The 21,442-nt window shown below is 47.9% G+C and overlaps 2 protein-coding genes across 6 annotated transcripts; both read right to left on the reverse strand.

Moving 5' to 3' along the window:
* Positions 1 to 29: 29 nt before the first annotated feature.
* DTX3 (deltex E3 ubiquitin ligase 3) lies at positions 30 to 4,966 on the reverse strand. 2 transcript variants are annotated; one of them, XM_063075896.1, is made up of 6 exons: positions 4,939 to 4,966; positions 3,551 to 3,615; positions 3,283 to 3,359; positions 2,189 to 2,937; positions 1,064 to 1,281; positions 30 to 697 (listed from the first exon to the last, which is right to left on the reverse strand). In XM_063075896.1, coding segments are annotated over exons 3-6 (1,044 nt in total). In that variant the 5' UTR covers positions 3,284 to 3,359; positions 3,551 to 3,615; positions 4,939 to 4,966; the 3' UTR covers positions 30 to 621. The 2 variants fall into 2 exon arrangements, with proteins under 2 accessions (XP_062931966.1, XP_062931967.1); XM_063075897.1 differs by lacking the exon at positions 4,939 to 4,966 and adding an exon at positions 3,780 to 3,850.
* A 1,417-nt stretch (positions 4,967 to 6,383) lies between these two features.
* On the reverse strand, positions 6,384 to 18,645 carry PIP4K2C (phosphatidylinositol-5-phosphate 4-kinase type 2 gamma). Of its 4 annotated transcripts, XM_063074906.1 has the most exons (11): positions 18,394 to 18,645; positions 15,778 to 15,875; positions 15,016 to 15,112; positions 14,321 to 14,464; positions 11,169 to 11,315; positions 10,407 to 10,445; positions 9,520 to 9,633; positions 8,735 to 9,005; positions 8,455 to 8,558; positions 8,174 to 8,273; positions 6,384 to 7,686 (listed from the first exon to the last, which is right to left on the reverse strand). In XM_063074906.1, exons 1-10 carry the CDS (start codon positions 18,565 to 18,567, stop codon positions 8,193 to 8,195), a joined length of 1,269 nt encoding a protein of 422 aa, XP_062930976.1. In that variant the 5' UTR covers positions 18,568 to 18,645; the 3' UTR covers positions 6,384 to 7,686; positions 8,174 to 8,192. The 4 variants fall into 4 exon arrangements, with proteins under 4 accessions (XP_062930976.1, XP_062930977.1, XP_062930975.1 ...); XM_063074907.1 differs by having other exon boundaries at positions 6,384 to 8,273; positions 18,457 to 18,645; XM_063074905.1 differs by having other exon boundaries at positions 6,384 to 8,273.
* Positions 18,646 to 21,442: the final 2,797 nt, after the last annotated feature.

Here is a 21,442-nt window from a genome sequence, read left to right on the forward strand (position 1 = left end):
ACTTTATTTTTATTAAATTAAAAGCTACAGTCTGGCGGCGATTCCAGAACAGGGAGGGTAAGGAGGCTCCTTATAGGGGGCAGAGAAGAGCGGGAAAAAGAGAGACTGACAGAGACATAGACAAGGGAGAGAAAGGACAAGGTTAAGGTTGAAGAATTGTATCTGATGAATACACACAGAGCTGGCTCCATGGGGGGCTCACATCAAGCCCAATTCCTCCTCCCCCACACCAGAAGTTCAGCAGTGAAGTAGTGGGTGGAGGTGGGAGTGTCAAGAGACCCTCTCCTCCCCACCCAGGTCCTTTCTCAGCTTAGTCACTGGAGCACAGCACATACCAGAAAAAAGCCAAGGGCAATGGAAGGGGTGGGAATTATGTACATGGGGAGGGGGGTGCAGAACCTTGGAGATCAGCCTCTACCAGAAGGGAGTGGCTCACACTGCACTGAAGCATTTGGCCAGCAGGGGACAAGGGAAGGGATTGCCCCCTCCCCCTCTGAACTCCCTCCCCAGTCAGACAGGTCCCCTATTTGTGTGGTATGGGGAGAAAGGGGGAAAAAGGAGAACAGAGGCTTCCATTGGGTCCTAGTAGAGGATGGCAGAGGCCTTTGCAAAAGGGATCCTTCAGTCATCTGTGATACCCTTGGCTCTCAATTCCTCTTGCACCCGGGTCAGGTAGGTGGGGTCTGGGTACCCAAACCTGGGAGCAAAGAGAAATGAGGGTCGGGGTTAGTGGTTTGGGCTTGCTCATATCATCCCCATGCTCACCCTCATTCTGGGTGGCTCAGGAGAGAGCCCATTCAGAACCCCCTTCCCTCCTGCCCCAAGGGGGGACCTCCAAACCCAAGATAATTTAGCCCAATTCTGCTAATCTATGTAGGTTAAGCTGGGCACATCAGGACCAGGTAACATGTTTAGGAGAGACTGGGATGGAAGAGACGGTTGAACAACTTGGGGGTGGTCCTCTCCAGTTAGGAGGCTCCCAGGGTGAGGGGGTTGATGTTTCCTCCATGGAAATGGAGAAAAGGGGAGGAGCCAAGGGAAGGGGAATGAAGAGGTGTCGCACAGCTGGGGTCCCCCTGTGCAGCTGGTCTTGTGGTGGATGTCGTTCCAGGTGATGACATTCGGTCTCCCTGTGGTCATGGACGTGCCGATAGTGAAGGTGAGACGCTGGTCAAATGCCTTGCGGAACAGGGTCAGCACCTTGTTGCCCTCAGGGCAGTCCGGGAGGTAGGCCACCCGTGTGGTTCCAGGATACCGAACTCCTGGGTTTGGGTGTTCAGCCTGGGAGGAAGGGGAAGCAGAGTAGGCAGTGAGCAGCTGGACATGTGAAGACCCAGATGCCAATGGAGGGTCATCCTGCCACCCTTCTGCCTGTGCACTCCCAGCTAACACTGACAGGGCAGCAGCAGGCTGACAGCCTTCCAGGGAGGGAGAGACTCTAGGGCCTGGGCAGCAAGAGCCTGTTTCTGGACATAATCCTTATTGTTAAGCAATTCTTTCTGTTGTCTCAATCCCTCAAGTCTAAATTCAGCAACAAATGGATTCTCAGAAGTGATGGAAGATAAATGGTCCTTACTCTCCAGATAACTCAGCAGAAATGTGAAGACTGAGAATAATTTCTCTTTCAGCCTTCCTTTCTCCACCTGAAAACACTCCTGATGCTTCTGCGACCGTCTAACCTGTTCTATTTTTCTATTACTCTTTTTCAGAGCTTCCTCATCCCTCTGCAACCAGAATTGGATGTTCCTTCCTTTTTGACCAGCAGGAGGACACCTGTAGGCCCTTCACCACTCCTGTTTTTACCTTCCACCATCATCAAAGTTTTACTCTCTTATAAATCTGGAACAGAGTAATAACGCTCAGATCCCTTCTCATGCCTGCCTGCACCTGAGCCACCATCTCCACAGAAGTTACCTCTGCCTATTTGTCAACATCCACGTTCATCAAAGAAATAGTACGCAATTCCTTTCCCTCGTATCTGATTTTCGTGTGTGCCATGGGTCATGGGGTTGGAAAAGCTGTGCCTCAAAAGGATCTCCTAGCTCCACAGCACTGGGTAGGAAGGCATACTGGAGACGGCAAGACTGTATCACATCTAACAAACACACCTACCCTCTCCCAGTTTTCCGAGGTCAGAGAATGAGCTTGGGAAAAACCAAAGGGTAAGGGCAAGTCGTCGTCTTCTTACCCCCTGGACACCGGGCGGGAAGACATACTGGATGACAATGGTGCCATACTTCTCATAGCTGGGCAGTAGAAGGGTGGCGTCCTTAGAGACCAGCATGCGCCCATTCTGGGGCTGGTTGCCCACCAGCTGCCCATAGAAGCGGCCACACATGGGGCAGGCCTTTTTCACCTGCAGGGCCCGAGTGATGCAGCCCTCGCAGAATGAATGCCGGCACTTCTCCAATGTCTTGGCATTCTGGATCTCCCCCAGACAGATGGGGCAGGTGCTCTCCTGCTCTTCTGCCTCGTCCCGGAGGCGGGGAGGAAGAGGAGGGGGCAGGGGAGGAGGAGGAGGGGGGAGCCCCCGTGCCCCTGGGGGCAGGAGGGGGGCTGCTCGGAGAGGGGGCGGGCCTGGGCGGTGCAGCTCAGGGTGCTCCCCCCCACTCCCCAAAGCCAGGCAGCCCATAAGCTCCCCCTGCCTCTGAGCTTTCTTCAGCTCTTTCTCTGCCTCTTTTAGCAGCCCCTTGAGAGCCTTCCGGGCCAGGTAGAGCCCATTGGGAGGAGCTGGGGGAGGGCCCTGTGGGGAAAGCTGGAGAACATAGATGTCAGAAGTCTCGCCATCTATGAGGATGGACACACGGTGCTCCTCCCGAAGCCGGGCCAGCCGGGCTGGGGTCTCTTTGCTCAGGAAGTCCCACACAGGCTTGGAGACAGTCACTTTGTTCTTGCAGGTGCCTCCACAGGCTGCCATTCTGGACAGGACGAACGACACTGCCCCCAGGGTGAAAGGGACTCAGCGTGGGAGGTCCCCATTTGACAAATATCAGTGCTTCCTACTTCAGGGTCCTTCCAAACACTGTATTACCTCTATTCTCTCAAAGTCCAACCCCCAACTCCTCCCCCAAATACATTTTCTATCTCCCCTTATTTTCCAAACCCCAGAACCCACTGAAGAGCAAAAAAGTTTCCATAACTTCATTATCTAAGCCAAGCCTCAGTCTTGGTTCTCCTTTCATTTCTTCCATGATCACAGAAATAATCTGCCCCCTCCCTCCTCTAGGTGAAAAATAGGCTCTTTAAAGGGGAGGGAGACTTTCGACCCATCTTTTTGCTCACTTTGATCCTGAAGAGCTTAGAATTGGCATGCAGTCTCACTCTTTCTTTCCCTGCTCCTCACTTGTAGGCTGTGTGACCTGGTGGGGTGGAAAAGAAAAGGAGGGAAAGTGAGAAGCCCCTTCCCCCAATCACCACAGGCTCCAACTCAACAGCCCATTAACAGAGACAGAAACCTGCATGTAAGTTACTAGACAGGCATTACTTGGAACATAGAATGAAGGGAACCAATTTAAGGGTGAAAATTGAGGTTCTCTTGCGGGGCAGTTACCTGGAAAGCCCATCGAAAAATATGGCAGCAGAAATCCCGCTATTTCCACACTCAGCTAACCAGGACTGGGGGAAGGGAGGGAATAAAGAGTTGTAATGGCAAATGTTAACATTTCCCCCCAGACAGCCCAGAAACAAAACTCCTCTTCCATTTTTTCTCCTTCTCCCCGACAAAATTCCATCCCCAACCTCTCCCCAAGTTGCTAAAGAAGGAACTTCAACGTGCTAACCTTCCTCTTTTCTTTCCCAGCTCTGAGGCTTTCAAGAAAGTCTAGTGCGCAGATAAGAGAAGTCAGGAAAGAAAAAGCCCACAGAGATGGAGGTCTTTCTTGCCACCTCCCTCAGATCACACGGACAGGGATATATCCTATGCTCCTTAACTCCTAGCCCTGCTCCACATTCCCAAATAATCCAACCCCTATTGCCAGGGAGGCTTCTTTGAGAGATAATTTAGTCCCTTCTGCTGAAGTCCTTTAGGGATGCGAACAAAGTGGCAGCAGCCCCTGCAATAACAAAGTTCTCATTGTCACCTTTTAAAGCCAGCACATGCTGCCCTGCCTGTCAGCTTCCTAGTCTAGCATTTAGGGAGGGGCGGGGCTCAAGCAGGGGCTCAGCTGGAAGAGCCTGATGTTTCCCGAGTCCTGTCACATTCAGCGACTGGGCTGTCCCCACAACACCTCCAAATGCAGCTCAAATAGAAAGAGGACCATTAGTGTGACCTCAATTTCTTGAATGATCCAAAAAGGAGAGGCTGTCCGTTTGTGCCTCCGTCATAGTCCCCTCAAGGCCAGATGCACCTCGAGATTCAGAAAGTGACGCTGGAACCCTAGAGCCTCAGCCCATACACAGTTCCACGGTGGAACACCCCCCTCCCCATCAAAGAGGACCGAGGACCGAGGTGTCCTAGCTCCAAGTCCTGCTGGCACAGAAAAGGGAGGCGGGGCTACAGTTTACTCTGGGTCTGTGGTTCCTCTGGGGCAACCCAGGCCGGACACGGGGCCAGTCCCTCCCTCCAAACAGAGGCCGGCGGCAGGGACAGCCGGGAAGGGCAAGGGTCCCTGGGGACATCCACAGAGGCAGCTGCACCCCTCCCCCCAAGACCTCCTACAACACCCGACCAGGAACCAACTCCCCACATCCCCCACTCGCCGTAATCCCCGAGCCCCCCACTGGGTGGGGGTGCATGTCGGTCCAGTCGCGGCCCTCAGAACCCCCAAATAGAGGCCAAAGCTGGAGGGTGCTAGAAGATGGTCAGCCGGGCACGGAGGGGGACCTCTGGCGCCGCGCGCGGAGGGAGGAGGGGGTACAGGGGGAGCTGGGGGCGTGCGAGGGGTGCGAGCAGGACCCGGGGGGCGCGCGGTGGGTGTGGGGGGCGCCGGGCTCACCTACCTCTCGTCAGCGCCGCCATTGCCGGTCACATGACTGAGGCTGTTGCTGGGATGACGGTCCGGGCCTTAGCAACAAGACGGGGGGGAGACCTGGAGAAGGTGGGGGGTTGCAGGGGGTGCAGACTGAAGGAAAGGGAAGGAGGGAGGATAGCACCCCTTTTCCCCTCAAAGGTGATAACCACCGTTTCCTTTGACCCCTTCTATCCACGAGCTCCTGCCATTCCTCCCCAAAACAAAAATGGAGGCGCCGTCCCAGTCTTTGGAGCGAGGGGGTGGCGTCATGTCAATGAGGGTAGGAGGTTAAATCCCTTAGAGACACCACCCTTCTCGCTTCCCCCTCCCGGAGGAGCCCGCTCCCTTTTCTTTCCCAGTCAGCTGCGTGGCAGCTTGTGAGAGCTGGTGGTGGGTGGGTGGGTGAGGAGTATCGGTGCGTATATGGGGATGGGGGGGGGGGGCAATTTTTTGAAATCTTTATGCTAGAAGGGCCTTTGAGGAACAATGTGGGATGGAAAGAATCATAGTAAAAAGAAAAGCATTGGTTCTAAAAATAAACAAACAAATCCCAGTACTAAACTATTTCAATCCCCTCCCTCATCTCTTGCCTCTTTCTAGATTGATGCCTTCTGTGACCCCCACAACTTGCTCCCAGATGGCTATTGGTAAGTGCCTGATTTTTCTCTTTCCACAAATAGGGATACTGAGGTTGTGCAGAATGGGAAGTGAACACACTTTTTAAAAATGACAGGGTGGTAGTGGCGTCGAATATATGGTTTAAACAGAGTTAAAAACTCTCAAAGAAAGAAAAAAGCTCTGCTCTGCTTCCCATATCAGAGCAGTCTCCACCTTCAGTCCAACTCTCTTCCCTGGGGCCACATCAAGCCAGGTTTTTCCACCAGCCAAAAGACTCCTCAGCCAAAACATACTGAATCTCCCAGACTGGCAACAACTTCTATTCATCCACCCAATTTTCACTCCCCCTCCGGACTGGAGGGCTGGTCACTTTCTTCTTCACTTTCCCAGGACCCTGCTGTATGCTTCCCGCCCTCCAGGCCGAAGACAGCTTTCCCAGGAAGCCTGAGGGAATACTGAATTCCTTCTCTTAGCTCGTGGGTTGAGAGGCCCACTCACCTTGATCAAGCCCAGAGCCCCGAGGGAAGAGGAAGGGTCACATCAACATCATCCCACTCCTCCCCGGCCCCCACTACTGCTGAACTCCCACAATGTCTTCCATTCCCATGCACACCCCTCACAACCTTTTTACTTTACAGCCTTCTTTTGTAGAAACCCACATCCCTAGCTAGGGGCCCAACACCTTGAAGACCAGAATTCTTCAGATGGTCTTTGCACCCCTAAGCACAGGCTTCCTCAGAAAAGTTTAAAAAAAAAAAAAAAAAAGGCATTTCTGTGAAGAAATTTGGAATTGAATAATTTATTTTCTGTATTGTATTGTGATAGTAATTGGAGTAAACACACAAGATCTTTTATTTTTTTTAATTAATAAAACAAAGATGAAAAACAGAAGCAACCAATGAAAAAGACCATACTGCCCATGAAACATCAGCCCCATGGTCAGAAAACCCATTTCTGAAGAACAGTTGCTGGTGTCACAAAATTTTATTGCATTCAACAAGGGAAAGATTGGAATGAAAAAGATCAATCAGGCCCCTGACAGGAAAATATTACAGGGGCTCCAACTCCTAACTGGGCACTCCTCTAGCTACACCCTTTAGAGCAGATGAAGGGAAGAGAGGGCTTCTCATGACCTCACAGGTTCTTGTGAGACAGATCAGTCCAGCCAGATACACTGCAAAGCACTGTTGCACCCCCACAGGCCAGATGCTGGTGCCCATCTTTATGTTTAAAAAATAATAATAAGTGGAAGCCTCAAGGGGGATGGAGTATAGTAAAAAGAATGGGCACCTTAGCCCCAAAGGCATTGGGGGGAGGGGAGGACATCTTTCTCATCTCTTCAGGGTCCTCTGCATTCTGAGAAGATCACTCATCAACTCAACTATCCTAGAGGGGGCCGGGTGATTGCGATACGGCTGACTCCTCTCTGGGGGTGGAGCGTGAAAATGACAAAGAAGGCCATCTGTCTCTTGGGAGACACAGTAACAGTATTAGATGGGACAGAAGAGAACAGAATGATAACAAATCCAACTGGAAAAAGGGTTTGAGAAGGGGTGGGGGAAGGAAGTGTGCTAGGTGCACACATCCAGGGAGTGGGGGAAATTCCCACACTTGAGGCCTTCATCCTCCTGAAATGACCAGATTTGACCCAGGTGGAGATATTCCTGCCGGCTAGGAATAAACCTCTGGAATGGTTAGAGAGGAAGAAAGGAAACTCAACATGGGGAATGAATCCTCCCAGCCTCCAGAACTGGCTACATACCCACTGAAGGGTTCTAGTCCAGGAGGGGTATGAGGTTCTGGTGAAGAGCAGCAATAGTCAAACACCTTCACACAAGCTTGAACACTTTTGATCGTCTCTGGGCTCCTGCACCCTGAAGTACAGGTGGGTAGGGGTGGAAGTGGGGTGATGGAAGAGACTGGAGAGTAGTAAATCCTTGACAGAGACCTTCTCCAATTTTCTGCATAATCACAAGAGTCCTCTTAAGTCCCACCTCTATGAGGTGCCAGCCTGCTGACCACTCTCCAGTCCACCTCTGTAAGATTGGCCATATCCCATCACGCATGTGCATGCCTACACCCAGATCTGTACTATCTTGAAAGTTCTCCATCCCAGGGCCTACCAGGAGAGAAGCACACCACAGTGAGTTCTATAAAGTTATCAGCAAAATTCAGACATTCTTAGTTCATGTCACACAGCAAAGTACATCCAGAGTAGTAGCTTGAACCAGGTCCAGCTGTCCAGTCAGGTCCCAAAGATGGCAAATGACCCCCTTCCCCCATCTCCTCCTACTTATAGAAACAACAGGACATTTTACAAAGATCAAGGCACTTGAGAGAGAGTCAACAATAACACTCTAAAGAAGTAAGCAGACTTGTTAGTGGGGGGTGGGTAGGGAGAGAGGGAAGAAAAATGGACAAAGGGGAGAAAAGACAATGTATTTCTGAGGGCCTGGAAAAGCTTAGTCAAGAAGATGGACTTATTTGGATGGAAGGAGTCTGTGACCTGAATTTAGCAAAGGAGGAAGGGAAGTAGTGGCCAGAACATCCACAATTCCCCCAAGCCTCTCAAAACCCCACCACCTTGAACATAAAGCAGCAGTCACCATAGAGTCAGGCAGTCTCTTAGGCAAAGATGTTGGTAATAAAATCCAGGAATCGCTTAGCATACTGCTCAGGATGGACAGTAGAGATCTCTGCCCCAGCCTGTGAGAGGAGGTATGAAACAATGTGTCAGACCTTCCCACCACCCTTCCCCATTCCCCACCCTCCATTTCCAGACCATTTCCATCCTTTTGCCACCCCATTGCTCTGGCACAAGCAGCTCTCTCTTCCCAATGAATAGTCAAGTCAAAATAGAAAAGGAATGGCTTTAGGGAACTCTCACCCCATGCTTGACAGTTTTGGCTGCATGAGCTGCCTTCTTCTTGGCATCATACTGTGTCAGGATGTCAATGAGGCCCATGAAATACACCTCCTTCTGGGGGGCCCCTATGGAGAGAGAGACCGACAATGAAAAGCAGGTATAGTCTCAATTCCCTTTCCCTAGAAACCAGTCAGTTTTGCTTTGAAAAGCTAACTAGCCTCTCCACCCACCACCCTGGTCTCTGTTCCCCAAGGACAATCCTCTTCCTCTCCACCCTTAAAATTCCCAGGATCTCCCTTACCCTCAGCACTCCGGATGGCATAGACGTCAATGAAGGACTCAAACTCTCCAGGGCCCAGGGGCCGATGGGAATGGATGTAGCCTCCGATACCCTCAGGGGAGGTACCATAGGAGCCCACCAGAGCAGCAGGTCCGGTGGTCAGGGTACAGTCCCCATCCCCTTCTGATTCGTCCTCCCTCACAGGCCCCTCCTCCTCTGGTTCAGAGCCTCGAATGATGTCGTGGATGCCCAGCAGAAGGCTGTAGTCCATGATCTTCAGCTGCACTAGAAACTGAGATCCACTGACAAGTCAGACATCCCAGGTCTCCCTCCTCACTCCCAGGTACCACCCTTATACCTCCACCCCTGAATTTTGGGGCCCTCTTGGGGAAAGGAAATGTAAAAATAGAGGGTGGGGGTATACCACTGCCCTTTAGCACCTAAATGCCCTAGTATCTAAGATCATCTGTTGAAGAGCTGGCTGGTTAGCTCACTCGGGAAAGTGTGGTGCTCATAACACCAAGGCTAAGGGTTTGGATCCCATACCAAGCCAGCTACCAAAAAGATAAATAAATAAAATAAAATAAGATCATCTGCTTATCTCATTCCAGCTACCCGTTCCCTCTATGGGTCACATCTAGGGGTTTTTCATGTCTCATACCCCACACCCCTACATGCAGAAGACCCAAAGAATAAAGGGAAGGGGAGAAGTTCCCTCATATTCTGAATGGAAGAGACAACCACCCTGTGCAGAGCATTAAAAAAGGAAAAAAAGAAACCCATTTCCCAGAGCACCCAGTCATCACCTCTACATCTCTTTTCAGCTTCTCTAGAAATACTTTCTTTTCTTCTTCACCAATATAAACTTTCTGGTTCTTGTTGAGAAAGTCCATATCCTTAAGGGTGGGCAACTCTTTAACCTAAGAATAGGTAAAGGGACATCATGGGAATATAGCCCTTCTCCAAGGTCTCAGAGAATGCTGCCTCTTGTCTAGGGCTCTATCTCTAGCTCAGTGGCTTCTAAGGAGAGATATCTTATAGCCCCTCTCTCATCTGACTCCATACTGTGATGCTGCCCCAGACTCATTCACTGTAGCTGTACCCCAAATCACATCCCACTACTTTCTGCTTATGGTTTCAGTCAAGACCCTCCATGCTGACTTTTCTTTCTTCTTCTTAAGCAAAAATAGCTGCTTGAATATAACAAGCCCAGAATGGGAGGTGGAGGGTAAGCATTTTGCTTTTGAAGTCTGGCATCCTCATCCATCCCCAAATCTTCCACATGAAATAACCCACGCCAGAGACAACGCAGCTGCTCCCAACTGCCCCACCCAAGCAATCCCTGGATCAGTAGAAGTTTACATCTCTCTTCTTTTCAGTGGTTCAAAATTTAAGTTAAGAATAAATAGCTTGGTCCGGCCCGTGGCTCACTCGGGAGAGTGTGGTGCTGATAACACCAAGACCGTGGGTTCGGATCCCATATAGGGATGGCCGGTTGCTCACTGGCTGAGCGTGGTGCTGACAACACCAAGTCAAGGGTTAAGATCCCCTTGCCGGTCATCTTTTTAAATAAATAAATAAATAAATAGCTTGTGATCCCTATCCCTTTATGGAGAATAGCCTCTTCACCCTAAGAAGATCCCTTTCATCTCCCCTCCCCCATCCCTCACCCTATCACCTAAGTTAGTATCACCTTTTCCTTATCGCTGGCTTCCCGGGACACTAGAGAACCCTGTGGAGAGATCCAAAGACCAAGTCAGCAGAAGTGGCTAAAAGAACAGTCAGGACCCAGCTCCTCAGATGAGTACTGCTACAGATTAGATGCCCCACCCCCACCTCATTGAGGGGTAATATCCCCACTGTTAACTGTTGAGGGTGGGAAGTCCTATTACGGTAACTGAAAAGTGGGGCCTTGAAGAGGTGATTAGGTTGTAGGATCATGCCCTAGTGAATGGATTAAAAATGGTGGCCAGCAGGACTGGCCAGTTAGCTCAGTTGGTTAGAGCACAGTGTTGCTAACACCAAGGTTGAGGGTTCGGATCCCAGAACTGGCCAGCTGCCAAAAATAAAAATAAAAAATAAATGAAAATAAAAATGGTGGCCAGGGGCGTGGTTCTTAGGGCTTTAAAATGGGAGCATGAAGAATCTGTCCCACTCTCTGCTCCACCATTTTGCAATGTGATACGCTACCATCGCCACCACCAAGGCCTTCACCAAATGTGTTCCCTGGACTTTGGACTTCCAGCCTCCAGAACTCTATGCAATAAATTTTGTTTTCTTTATAAATCACCTCGTTCCAGATATTTTGTTATAAGGAACAGAAATGGACTGACACAAGTACTCAAACCCAAAGCCTTCTTTCCTTTAAAAGGAAGCATCCAATGCCCTCCCAGGCCCTTCCCCATTCTCAGGCCATCAGGAGCCTCCCCCTAAGCCCTATCTCTCCTCTTCTTACCTTGAGGTCATACTTCCTGTGCACAGGAAGACGGTGGCTAAACATATTGCGCATCACAAGCATGTAGCTGTCTTCATTGTCCACGCTGACTCGGTACATCCCCAGGAACTGGGGCAGCAGCGTGTTGCCATGGCACTTCACAATGTACTAAGGTGGAAGGGGAAAAAGGAACGGAGAGAGGCTGAATAGCAGATACACAAACAGTCCAGGGATGGGAATTCAAACAGTACCAATCCAGCATAGGGCAGAAAACTTCAAGTAGAGAGATTACAATAAAGTCTAATGTGGTGGGAGCTTCCTAAAAATGCTCCTGGTTATCCACGCAGTTTCTGAATCCCCATCTCCTCTGATTTCTTCCATCTGTATGATGTCTCTTAATTTTAAAGTGCCTTTTCTATTTTCACCTTTATCATTCTTTGAGATGGAGGAAGGTTAAGTGTTATTATTCTTATTTTAGACCCTCTCTATATGCAAGTGATCACAGAACCAGGATTAGAACTTCCATTCACTTTATCAATGAAATGATTTTACCTAGACCAGTGTTTCATTTTTGTTTTTGGTGATTGGCTGGTACAGGGATCCAAACCCTTGAACCTGGCATTACCAGTACCATGGTCTCCCAAGTGAACTAACCAGCCAGCTTAAATCAGTGTTTTTTGGTGGGCTAGATTCCCATAGTAAAAAAGTCTACATGATGGCCTATAATTTGGATTCTTAAAAAATTACTCCTCTTTCAACAGTTACCATCTCTCTCTTTCTGTTTACCTCTCTTCATAGTCAACCTTCTTAGAAAAGTAATCAGCAATCAATCCACTTCCTCTCTCTCATTCACACCTCAAACCACTGAAATCAGATTTATGTTTTCCTCTGAAATCTCCCTCAAATCCCTCCATTGCCAAATCCAATGGGTATTGTAGTCATTGTCATATTTTCAGCTGTGTGGCACTTGATCCTCTTGACCAGTCTTTTCCTTAAAACTCTCTTCTTCCTCAGATCCCATTACACTGCTCTTCTGATTCCCCTCCTCTCTGTCCTCAAATCCTTTAGGGAATATAGTAGGGCACTGATAAAGGAGTCCATCTACTCTTAGTCTCCCTTATGGGCTCTTTTATCTACTTGCTCCTTAAGGTTCTGTCTTCAGCCTTCTTTTCATTTCACTCCACACACTTCCCTCAATAATCTTATCTACAGTCATGGTTTTATTTTTGAATTTTATTTTTATTTTTTTAAAAAGATGACCAGTAAGGGGATCTTAACCCTTGACTTGGTGTTGTCAGCACCACGCTCTCCCAAGTGAGCTAACCGGCCGTCCCTATATAGGGATCTGAACCCGTGCCCTTGGTGTTATCAACATCACACTCTCCCAAGTGAGCCACGGACCGGCCCTTACAGTCATGGTTTTAATGACCACTTATTCATGTACAACTCTCAAATCTATACTCCTAGTCTAATCCTCTTCCTTAAATTCCAAACCCATATACCAATCACTTACTGGACATCTGTATCTGGATGAACAGCAGAAATCTCAAACTCAACATGTCCAAATCAGAAATGTCTTCCTCCAAAAACTTGTTCCTTTCTGTTTCCCAGTTGTTGGTGAACAGGCACCCGGTTATCCATAACCAGGAATTTGGACGCTACTTTACCTTAACTCCCACAATTCTCGCACAAGTTTTCCTTTCCAGCAGCTCTATTGCCACCACTCCTCCAGGCTCTCATCATTTCTCATCTAGACTATTAAAATTACCTCCTAACTGGTAAATGCACTCCCAGTTTTCTCCCCTCTCCAATCCATTCTCTAAAATGCTGTCACAGGGATATTTCTAAATAACATGTATATCATTCTCCTGCAAACTACCTTCAGGATAAAGCCCAAACTTCTTTGTATGTTTTACAAGCCTCTTCACAATCTGGCTCCTGTTTAACTATTTTTCCACAATACTATATCCTAGCCACACTTAATTTCTTGCAGTTCCCTAACACCAAGCTCTTTCATGGCTCTGTGCCTTTACAAGTACTGTTTTCCTTCACCTAGAATGGTCTCTTCCACTTTGTCCAATGATTAACCCCTACTAGTGCTTCAAGAATCAACTCCTATGATATCTCCTCTAAAAAACTCTTTGAGGCCTGGCCCATGGCTCACTCGGGAGAGTGTGGTGCTAATAACACCAAGGCCATGGGTTCAGATCCCATATAGGGATGGCCGGTATTCTCACTTCAGAGAGTGTGGTGCTGACAACACCAAGTCAAGGGTTAAGATCCCCTTACCAGTCATCTTTAAAAAAAAAAAAACAACTCTTTGAGACTCCCAATTGTACCTACTTCCCCAGGTGAGTTAGGATGCTCTTTTCTGAACCCCCAGAACATTCTGTACATACCTCTACTATTGCACACATCTTGCTGTGTGTTAATACTGGTTTACTGGTCTCTGACATTAGACCAAGAGATCCTCAGGGATCACAACTGTTTCATTCACCTCTTTCTCTGCTGCCTAACACAGGACTTAGTAATAACAGACATTCAATATTTGTTGCATAAAACCAAAGACTCTTTTTAGAGTCTTTTGTGTATTCCTTGCTTATTGATTTTGGTGAGATTTTCTTCAGTGAAAAAACATTCAGGAAGAGTGTTTCTATCACCAGAACATTCCATAAACTCCATATTCCACATTAATCTGATCAGAAAGAATAGCTTCCCTAATCCCATTTAGAGCTGAATATGATTATGGATTCTCCCCTCAAATTTATCCCAATTATGCCCTTATCCTAGTTTTCTCCCCAAACTGCATTTATTCCTGATGATATACTTGATGTTAACACTTCACTGAATTCTGACTTAATCTATAGTTTATATTTTGCTACATATGTGCCCTTTATGTACCAATCCACAATGGTTTTAGATTGTAAGTACCCAATAAGGAAAGAATACATCTAAACTCTTCTCTTAAGTAAAATACAAATAGGTATACAGAGGCTTTTTTTTTTTTGAAATTCCTAGTTTCAAAAACATATCAAAAACATGGTATCAAGTGCTTATAGAGAAAAATGGTTTGTAGGGAGAAAAGGGATAGGAAGTCTCCCATGCACTCTGGCAGCTGAGCTATGTAGGAGTAGAGAGGAGAGGGAAAGAATAGGACTAGAGAGAGGCCTGACCTGATGGTAGTTGGAGAGGTTGCTATGCATGTCAGCAATGTCCTCACTGGATACTTCTTTGATGACCAGAGTCCGATCGTAGGAGATAAGGAAGCGACCATCACTGCCTTCACTTTCACTCGGGGGGCTTCGGGTAAGGGACACCTAAGGACACAGAATAGGCCAGAGGCTCTTTTCCTCCCCCTTTATTTATTTATTATTATTATTTTTTTTTTAAAGATGACCGGTAAGGGGATCTTAACCCTTGTCTTGGTGTTGTCAGCACCACGCTCAGCCAGTGAGCGAACCGGCCATCCCTATATGGGATCCGAACCTGGGCCTTGGTGTTATCAGCACCACATTCTCCCGAGTGAGCCACGGGTTGGCCCCCTCCCCCTTTATATGGAGACACATGTCATAGGATAATGGCCAACTGAATGTGGATGAAACCATGGGGTAAGAGATTGACCAGGTGTTCTCAATCTGGTGTCCATATAGGAACTGAGTGAAATCAAATACAAAATCCTTAATGCATATACATTTTTTCCCAAGGACAGAGTTTATAGTTTTCATTAGATTTTTTTAAGATGCCTGTGACCACAAAAAGGTAAAGAATCATATCTTCCAAGGCTCTCATTTCTCCAAACACGACTGTCCCAAGGACTCTCCAGCTGCTAGGAAGAAAGGATTACCCTCACCCCATAATAGACTCTCACCAAGTAATCCTGGTCATCAATGCCAAATCGATCACGGAGGTTCCTGAAGACCTGAGGACAATACTCCTTGAACTTGAAATGACTGGGCAGATTTTCCCTGAAATATGGGTTTTCAAGGTAAGAAAACAAAATAACATTACCTTATGTTTATATAGGGCTTGACAGCTTACAAAGTACTTTCACACATATTACCTCACTTGATTCTCATAAAACCCTGTGAGGTCCTTTAAAGGTATATTATTTCCATTTTATAGAAGGAAAGACTGTGTCTCAAGGTGATTTAGCAGCCTGCCTGAGTCACATGGCTGGTAAGTGGTATAAGTAGAGCCAGGATCTATTACTCTTCCAAAGAGCAGCATTTCCCAAATCCCAAGCAGTTCGAGACATCCTAAAGTCGGCAATAGGCACGACTGTTTTGGATGGCATCTTCTAACACTAGGAGGGCTTAGAGGACTCAGGTATTTCTTTCAGGGAGTCCCTATTAGAAGCTAATGGTAATGGCATCTGAACATATTTACTCTACGGAATTGCCAGGCTAGAGGAGAGGTAACATTGGTACATATATGGGTGTAGGGAACATTGGAAATTACTTTAATGGTTTCTTTGCACAAAACTGAATTTCTCCATTGGGAATGACATTAGACCATGCAACTTGTAAGTTGCTTTCTAAAGCTAAAACCTTCAAATCATTGAATCTTTCAAAATTATTTATTACTCTTGTCTAGGAAGGGTGACATGAGAAGGGCAAGGATCCCCACTTACCTATGGAAAAGGTGATTGTTGACCTTGATCTTGGAGCTGGCCTTAAAATCATCTGGCAGCAGCATCACTGGAGGAGGCACCTGGCTGAGCTCATTGATCTGATAAGCCAAAACATGAACAGGGAGGCAGTGAGTGATGGAGTGAAGAGCTACTCATACACTGTGTCTGGGCAGAAGTCAGGAAAGGGAAAGGGCAACTCAAATCTCATTCCTTTAAAAACACTGCTATGCATATGCTTGACAAGTGAGAGAATGTGTTGAACTCCTGCTGCTGCCTAAGGAGGACTGCAGTAAGCAACCCTCACACACAGCCACTCACACTCCTGCCCCCATGGAACTTCATGCTCACAACAGTCATTTTATATTAGGCAAACCCTGTAAGCAATTCAGGATTATTTTTAAAGCTGTGAGAAATTCTAAGGGAAAAAAAGAACCTTCTGCAGACTCAAGACAGTTACATGCTTCACTTTTTTTTAAGCGCACAAGGGAGTTAATGGGACTCTTGAGGGGCCAATAGCAGCAAGAAGAATGAAATGTCTATTTCCTGTAAGAAGCATCTCCTAACAAACAGGACCAGTCCTTCCAGACCACTCTGACCCAGTTCTCTGCAGTAGATCCCCACATGCCTAGGTGTAAGGTAAAGGAAGAGCAGCTGCTTACAGAGGGAAGGCAGGCAATCAGAGAGTATGAGTTCATTAGGCGTCTGTTCCCTAAAGTTAAGCCAACCCACAGCCCAAAGGATGTAAGCATTGCTTGCTCTCCTCAGCCCCCAGGATCTGCAGTCTGCTGATTCAGGGTGTAAAGGGAGCTCCAGTACTTAGAAATCCTGAGATGTGCTTTCTCCTTGCTACAGTATCTTTCACCCACCTTTAACAGTGCATGTATCACATGACTCTAATCACTAGTTTATGTAAATTCCCCCACCTAAATTGTGAGCTCTTCAAGAGCAAGGGCCCATTCTAGTCATCTACATTTCTCAGGTGTCTAGCTAGAACGATATTTGGCACATAGTGGTCCTGAAGTGTTTATTAACTAAATAAATGAACGCCTTGCCTATACTTATTTGATCACTCCAGAGGTTGCGAATTGCAGTTTAACCTAAATCCTACACACTGCAGTGCACTCAGCTCCTCCTGTTCTCAGTAGAAAAGGAGGACAGAACATATTCCTCCAGGGGGAAAAAAAAAAAAAGCCACTTGCGATTCTCAGCCTAAAATTCAGCTATAGCTCTTCCTGCCCCCTCCTTGCCACCTGCTAAGCAGGCTGAATCATCACTAAGACATATGTTGAAGGAATTTCTCCATTCCAGACACTTGAAGTAGATGTGTGCTGGCTGGAGAGTGGGGTGCTGGGGCTAAAGTATATATACCCAGGGAAGCTGAGGCAGGTCTTACATGTAATTCCCCCAATCCTTACCAAAGCAAAACCCTCCCTGTTAAGCTTCCCACGGAGATGGATGAGTCCCCTGGAAGGTACATACGAGAGGCAGCCCTACCTCCATCAGCCTTGCCCATACCAAGTGTCTTAGACTGGATACTCGCTAATAGGACATTACCACCCACAGCCACAAGTGCAAAAGGGAGCCAAGTGACCCCAAACAACATTCTAAACCACAAATTAAGACTGTGACAAAAAGCTGTACTCTTCCTTGCCCCCTTCCACCTCCACAACCCTGCCATGACTATATTCAAGGAAGTTGATTTCTAAAATATTCCCTGCCACATTCAAGATTACTGCATCCTTCCCACTCCAGATCTGAGGGAAGAGGGGCAATGGCTGTGGTTCCTTCACCTGAGGTATCCTCAGGAAAGGAGATGTACTGGCTTCCTCCTGATTTCCAGGCCATACCCTCTAGAGTAGTTTCCTGCTTCTAAAGTTCACCACCATAGCGGCCCCAGGATCAGAACTCCTCAGCTTTCTCTTTGGTCAAAAACGACCCCCACTTACACCAAACACCATCACTACAGTCAGCAGTGGGGATGCAGTTAAGACTAAAGGCATATATACATAAGTCCTGAGTGAGTGCAACCTCTAGGCTTAGGGTTGGGTAGCTTCTCTGAAATGCTGTACCTCTGGAAGAGAAAGGAAGGGACAAGCAGAATAAAAAGGTCCAGGAAGCCTGGAGCTTCCCACACACAAACCCAAGGTTCCAAAGCCAAGGACCGGGGCTGGAAACCAAGGTGGAAAGTGAACAACCCCCTACATCCAGCTACCCCTCTCCACGCCCCCCGCCCCGAGACTTCAAGAGTCACTCTCCCTAATGTTCTTCCTGCTGGACCAGGATCCAGGCCAGTCTCCGTAGCCTGGGGCTGAGGCTGGACCTGTTAGGAAGAAGTCAAGAAACAGAACGCTGGATCTCAGGTGGGGAAGGTGGCAGTGGAGTGCAGAAGTAAAAGGCAGAGGGGGAGACAAAAGTCTACAGCAGGGGGTTAAAAGTGTACAGCCCGAAGATACCTGGGGGAGCACCTGAGAGTTGGTGGGCAGGGACCAAGACAGCCCGGGGAGAAAGTGGCAGCGCTAGAGGCTCCAGAGGCGGGAGCCTGGAAACAGGGACGCCCCGAGGCTCAGGAGCTTAGGGCTTCCGACAGGACTGCGAGGGGCTAGGGCGGGTTCTCACCGAGTGGGCTACGCCCCACAGAAACACGCCCACCAGCGGGTCTGTCGCCCGGAACACCTTCACCTTCTGCTGCACGAAATGCTTCTTCTTGGTTTTGGAGGCGAAGCCGAAACCCGGGCCGGAGCCTGCTGTTGCCGAAGGTGCGGTGGCCGGTGGGACCGAAGAAGACGCCATAGTATCCCGCGTACCCGACGGAGTGGAAGCGACAGCCAGCAGCGGTCCGGGGCCGACCCCGGAAGCGGAGCTCACCTGCGCCGCCGTCACGTGACCGGAGGCTGGCCCGCAGGCGCGCGAGCGGGGCGGGGTGGGGCGGGGCGAGGATGGCTCCGCCCCCCGGCGGCCACTTGCCCCAGCGCCGTAGAGGTGGGTGGGCTCACCTGGCTCCGGGGCGGAAGAGCTGAAACCTTGTCGCCTGACGGCGGCGAGCAGCCTGCGAGGCCCTGACCCTTCAATGAGGCGATCGGGGTGTGGCCTGGCCGATCTGATTCATTCCCAGGTCGGGGGTTTCCTTTGCTGTGAAGTCGTCGCCTTCCGGTTTTGTCCAGTTTCTAATGAGTAACCTCCCTCAGTCTAACTCAAGCAAGGGTTGGAGAGGGGCGGGCTTTGGAAATCCAAATTCTTACCCGTGGCCCCAAGCGTCTTTAAATTCATTCGTTCACTCAGCAAGTATTTATTGAGCACTTGCTTGTACCTTGTACTGTTCTAGGGGCAGATTCTCCTTTGATTTTAGAGAGGAATAAGCAGTTCCTGCCCTAAAGAAGTTCAGAGAATAAAGGCACTGGCTGGCAAAAGGAGGAATATGCGGGATACGTGCTATACTAGAGCTGTGTATGAGGCAATGCTAAGGACACAGAGAACGGAAGTGCGGCTGGTCAGGGAAGACTTTGAAGAGGATGGAGATTGTGGTGGGTGGAGTTCAGGGTGAGGGGTTAAAAGGCTTTCTAGGCAGAGAGAACAGTGTGCAAAGACATGGAGGCAAGGACGCATTGGTCTGTTTCTGGGAGATGTAAGTAGTAAAGCAGGGCAGGAAGTTGAGAACCAGTGGTAAGAAGCAAGACTTAAGGTTAGAGAGTGTATGCACTGGAGATCCCTTAAGTGGTTTTAATTTATTGAGTGTGCTTTTAGAAGGACCACTCAGGCATCATCTGGAGGGTGACAAGTATTGCAAAAGTTCAGTCACAGATGAACTAAAGCAGTGGCTGTTGTGTTAGAAAGAAGGGGATGGCATCTAAAGATACAGTTTGATGTTAATTTGGAAAATTCATAATGGATGTGGGGTTTGAGGGAAAAGAGAAGCATCAGGAATGAGTCCCAAGCTTCTGGATAAGGTGAGGAGAGATGGTGGTGACATTAAAAGGAGCAGTTTTGGGGAAAAGATAAGTTCATTTTGGAACATTTATGAGGCACCTGAGGGCAATTGGACATAGGAGCCCAGAGCTCAGCAGAATGGTCTGGTCTGGGAATACAGATTTAAGGATCATTGCAGAATCTGTGGGCGTAGATGACAACTCCCAGAAGAGCAAGGAGAGGACCCATGGGCTGAACTCTGGGATAGAGAAGCATTTAAGAGGCTGGGGAAGGAAGACCTGAGAGTGGCCAGAGAAATACAAGGAGCCAGGAGAACAAGGTCACAGAGGCCAAGGAGAGTCAAGTTTCAAGAAGGAAGGAGTAAAGAGCAGTGTCATGTCATGGAGAGGTGAAGCAAGACAAGGACGAAGAAATGCCCAATGTATTTGGTAATCAGTGCCCTTTGGGAAAGCAGTTTGAGCAGAACAAGAGCCAGATCAAGGTGGGCTCAGGAATGAATGGGAGGTGAGGAAGTGGGGATGGGAAGCTTGGAACTGTTTCAGGAAACTTAACTGTAAGAAAACAAGATAGTGGAGTTGTTTATAAAGAAACACACAGTAAAGGAGGGACTGACTCTTATAGAAAGGAGACCTTTCAAGGAGAAGAGATCATTGATGTTAACAAAGAAGATGCAAATTGCTGAACTCTGCATCATTTTTAGTTATTTTGTATATTGAGGTCTATATAAGTATGTCAAGAATTAAGTATCTAGGGCCAGCCCGCAGCTCACTCGGGAGAGTGTGGTGCTGATAACACCAAGGCCACGGGTTCCGATCCCATATGGGGATGGCTGGTTAGCTCACTGGCTGAGCGTGGTGCTGACAACACCAAGTCAAGGGTTAAGATCCCCTTACTGGTCATCTTTAAAAAAAAAAAAGAATTAAGTATCTAGAAGGAACTTACTTTAGCCCAGAGTAAGGAGATTGATAACTTGTCAGAAGAGAGAAGGAAAGGATACTACAGATATGGCTAGTGTATAGATATGGGGGAATGAAGAATTTCATGCTTAGTCACCTTAATTTTCCCTTTTTTCTATGGTTTTTTGGTGGCTGGCCATTACAGGGATTGAACCCTGGACCTTGGTGTTATCAGCACCATGCTCTAACCAACCAAGTTCACTGGCCAGCCCAATTTTCCCTTTGAAGCAGAAGACAAAGTTGGTGCATGGGAGAGGATGGTAGGAGGGGATCTTAAGGAGTGAGGATTTAGACCAGTTTCTCTGGTGGATAGGACAGGACACTAAGCAGGGATACACAGAAGGAATATTTAGCAGCATTGAAGGTCCAGGTAGGTTTGTAGGCTCTTCGTTTTTAATTGCCCAAATTTTCTGGTTGTGCAGTTTTCTCCATCTCAGAAGCTTTGAAGTATGAGCAGAGAAGATAGGTGGGGCATGCTCTAAAATGAGAGTTGGAAAGATGATTGTGGTAGGTGATTTGGGACAAGAGAATTGAGCTGTTGGTAAGGGAGGGTGGTGACACACTGGAGAGGGAACGAATTGATGCTGGGACTGAAGTGATGGTCTGGGTGAAAAATAAAGAGAATAGGATACCATTCTTTGTTTAAAGTTACAAACAACCTAGATATCCACCAATAGTGGAATGGTTGAATGAATTAAAGGATAAATATGTGAAAATTTATATATATCTTAATGAGGTCAATCAAATCGATGTATATTGACATAAAAAGATCTCCAAGATATATT

This window comes from Cynocephalus volans, chromosome 12, assembly GCF_027409185.1.
Source record: "Cynocephalus volans isolate mCynVol1 chromosome 12, mCynVol1.pri, whole genome shotgun sequence".
NCBI classification, from domain to species: Eukaryota; Metazoa; Chordata; class Mammalia; order Dermoptera; family Cynocephalidae; genus Cynocephalus; species Cynocephalus volans.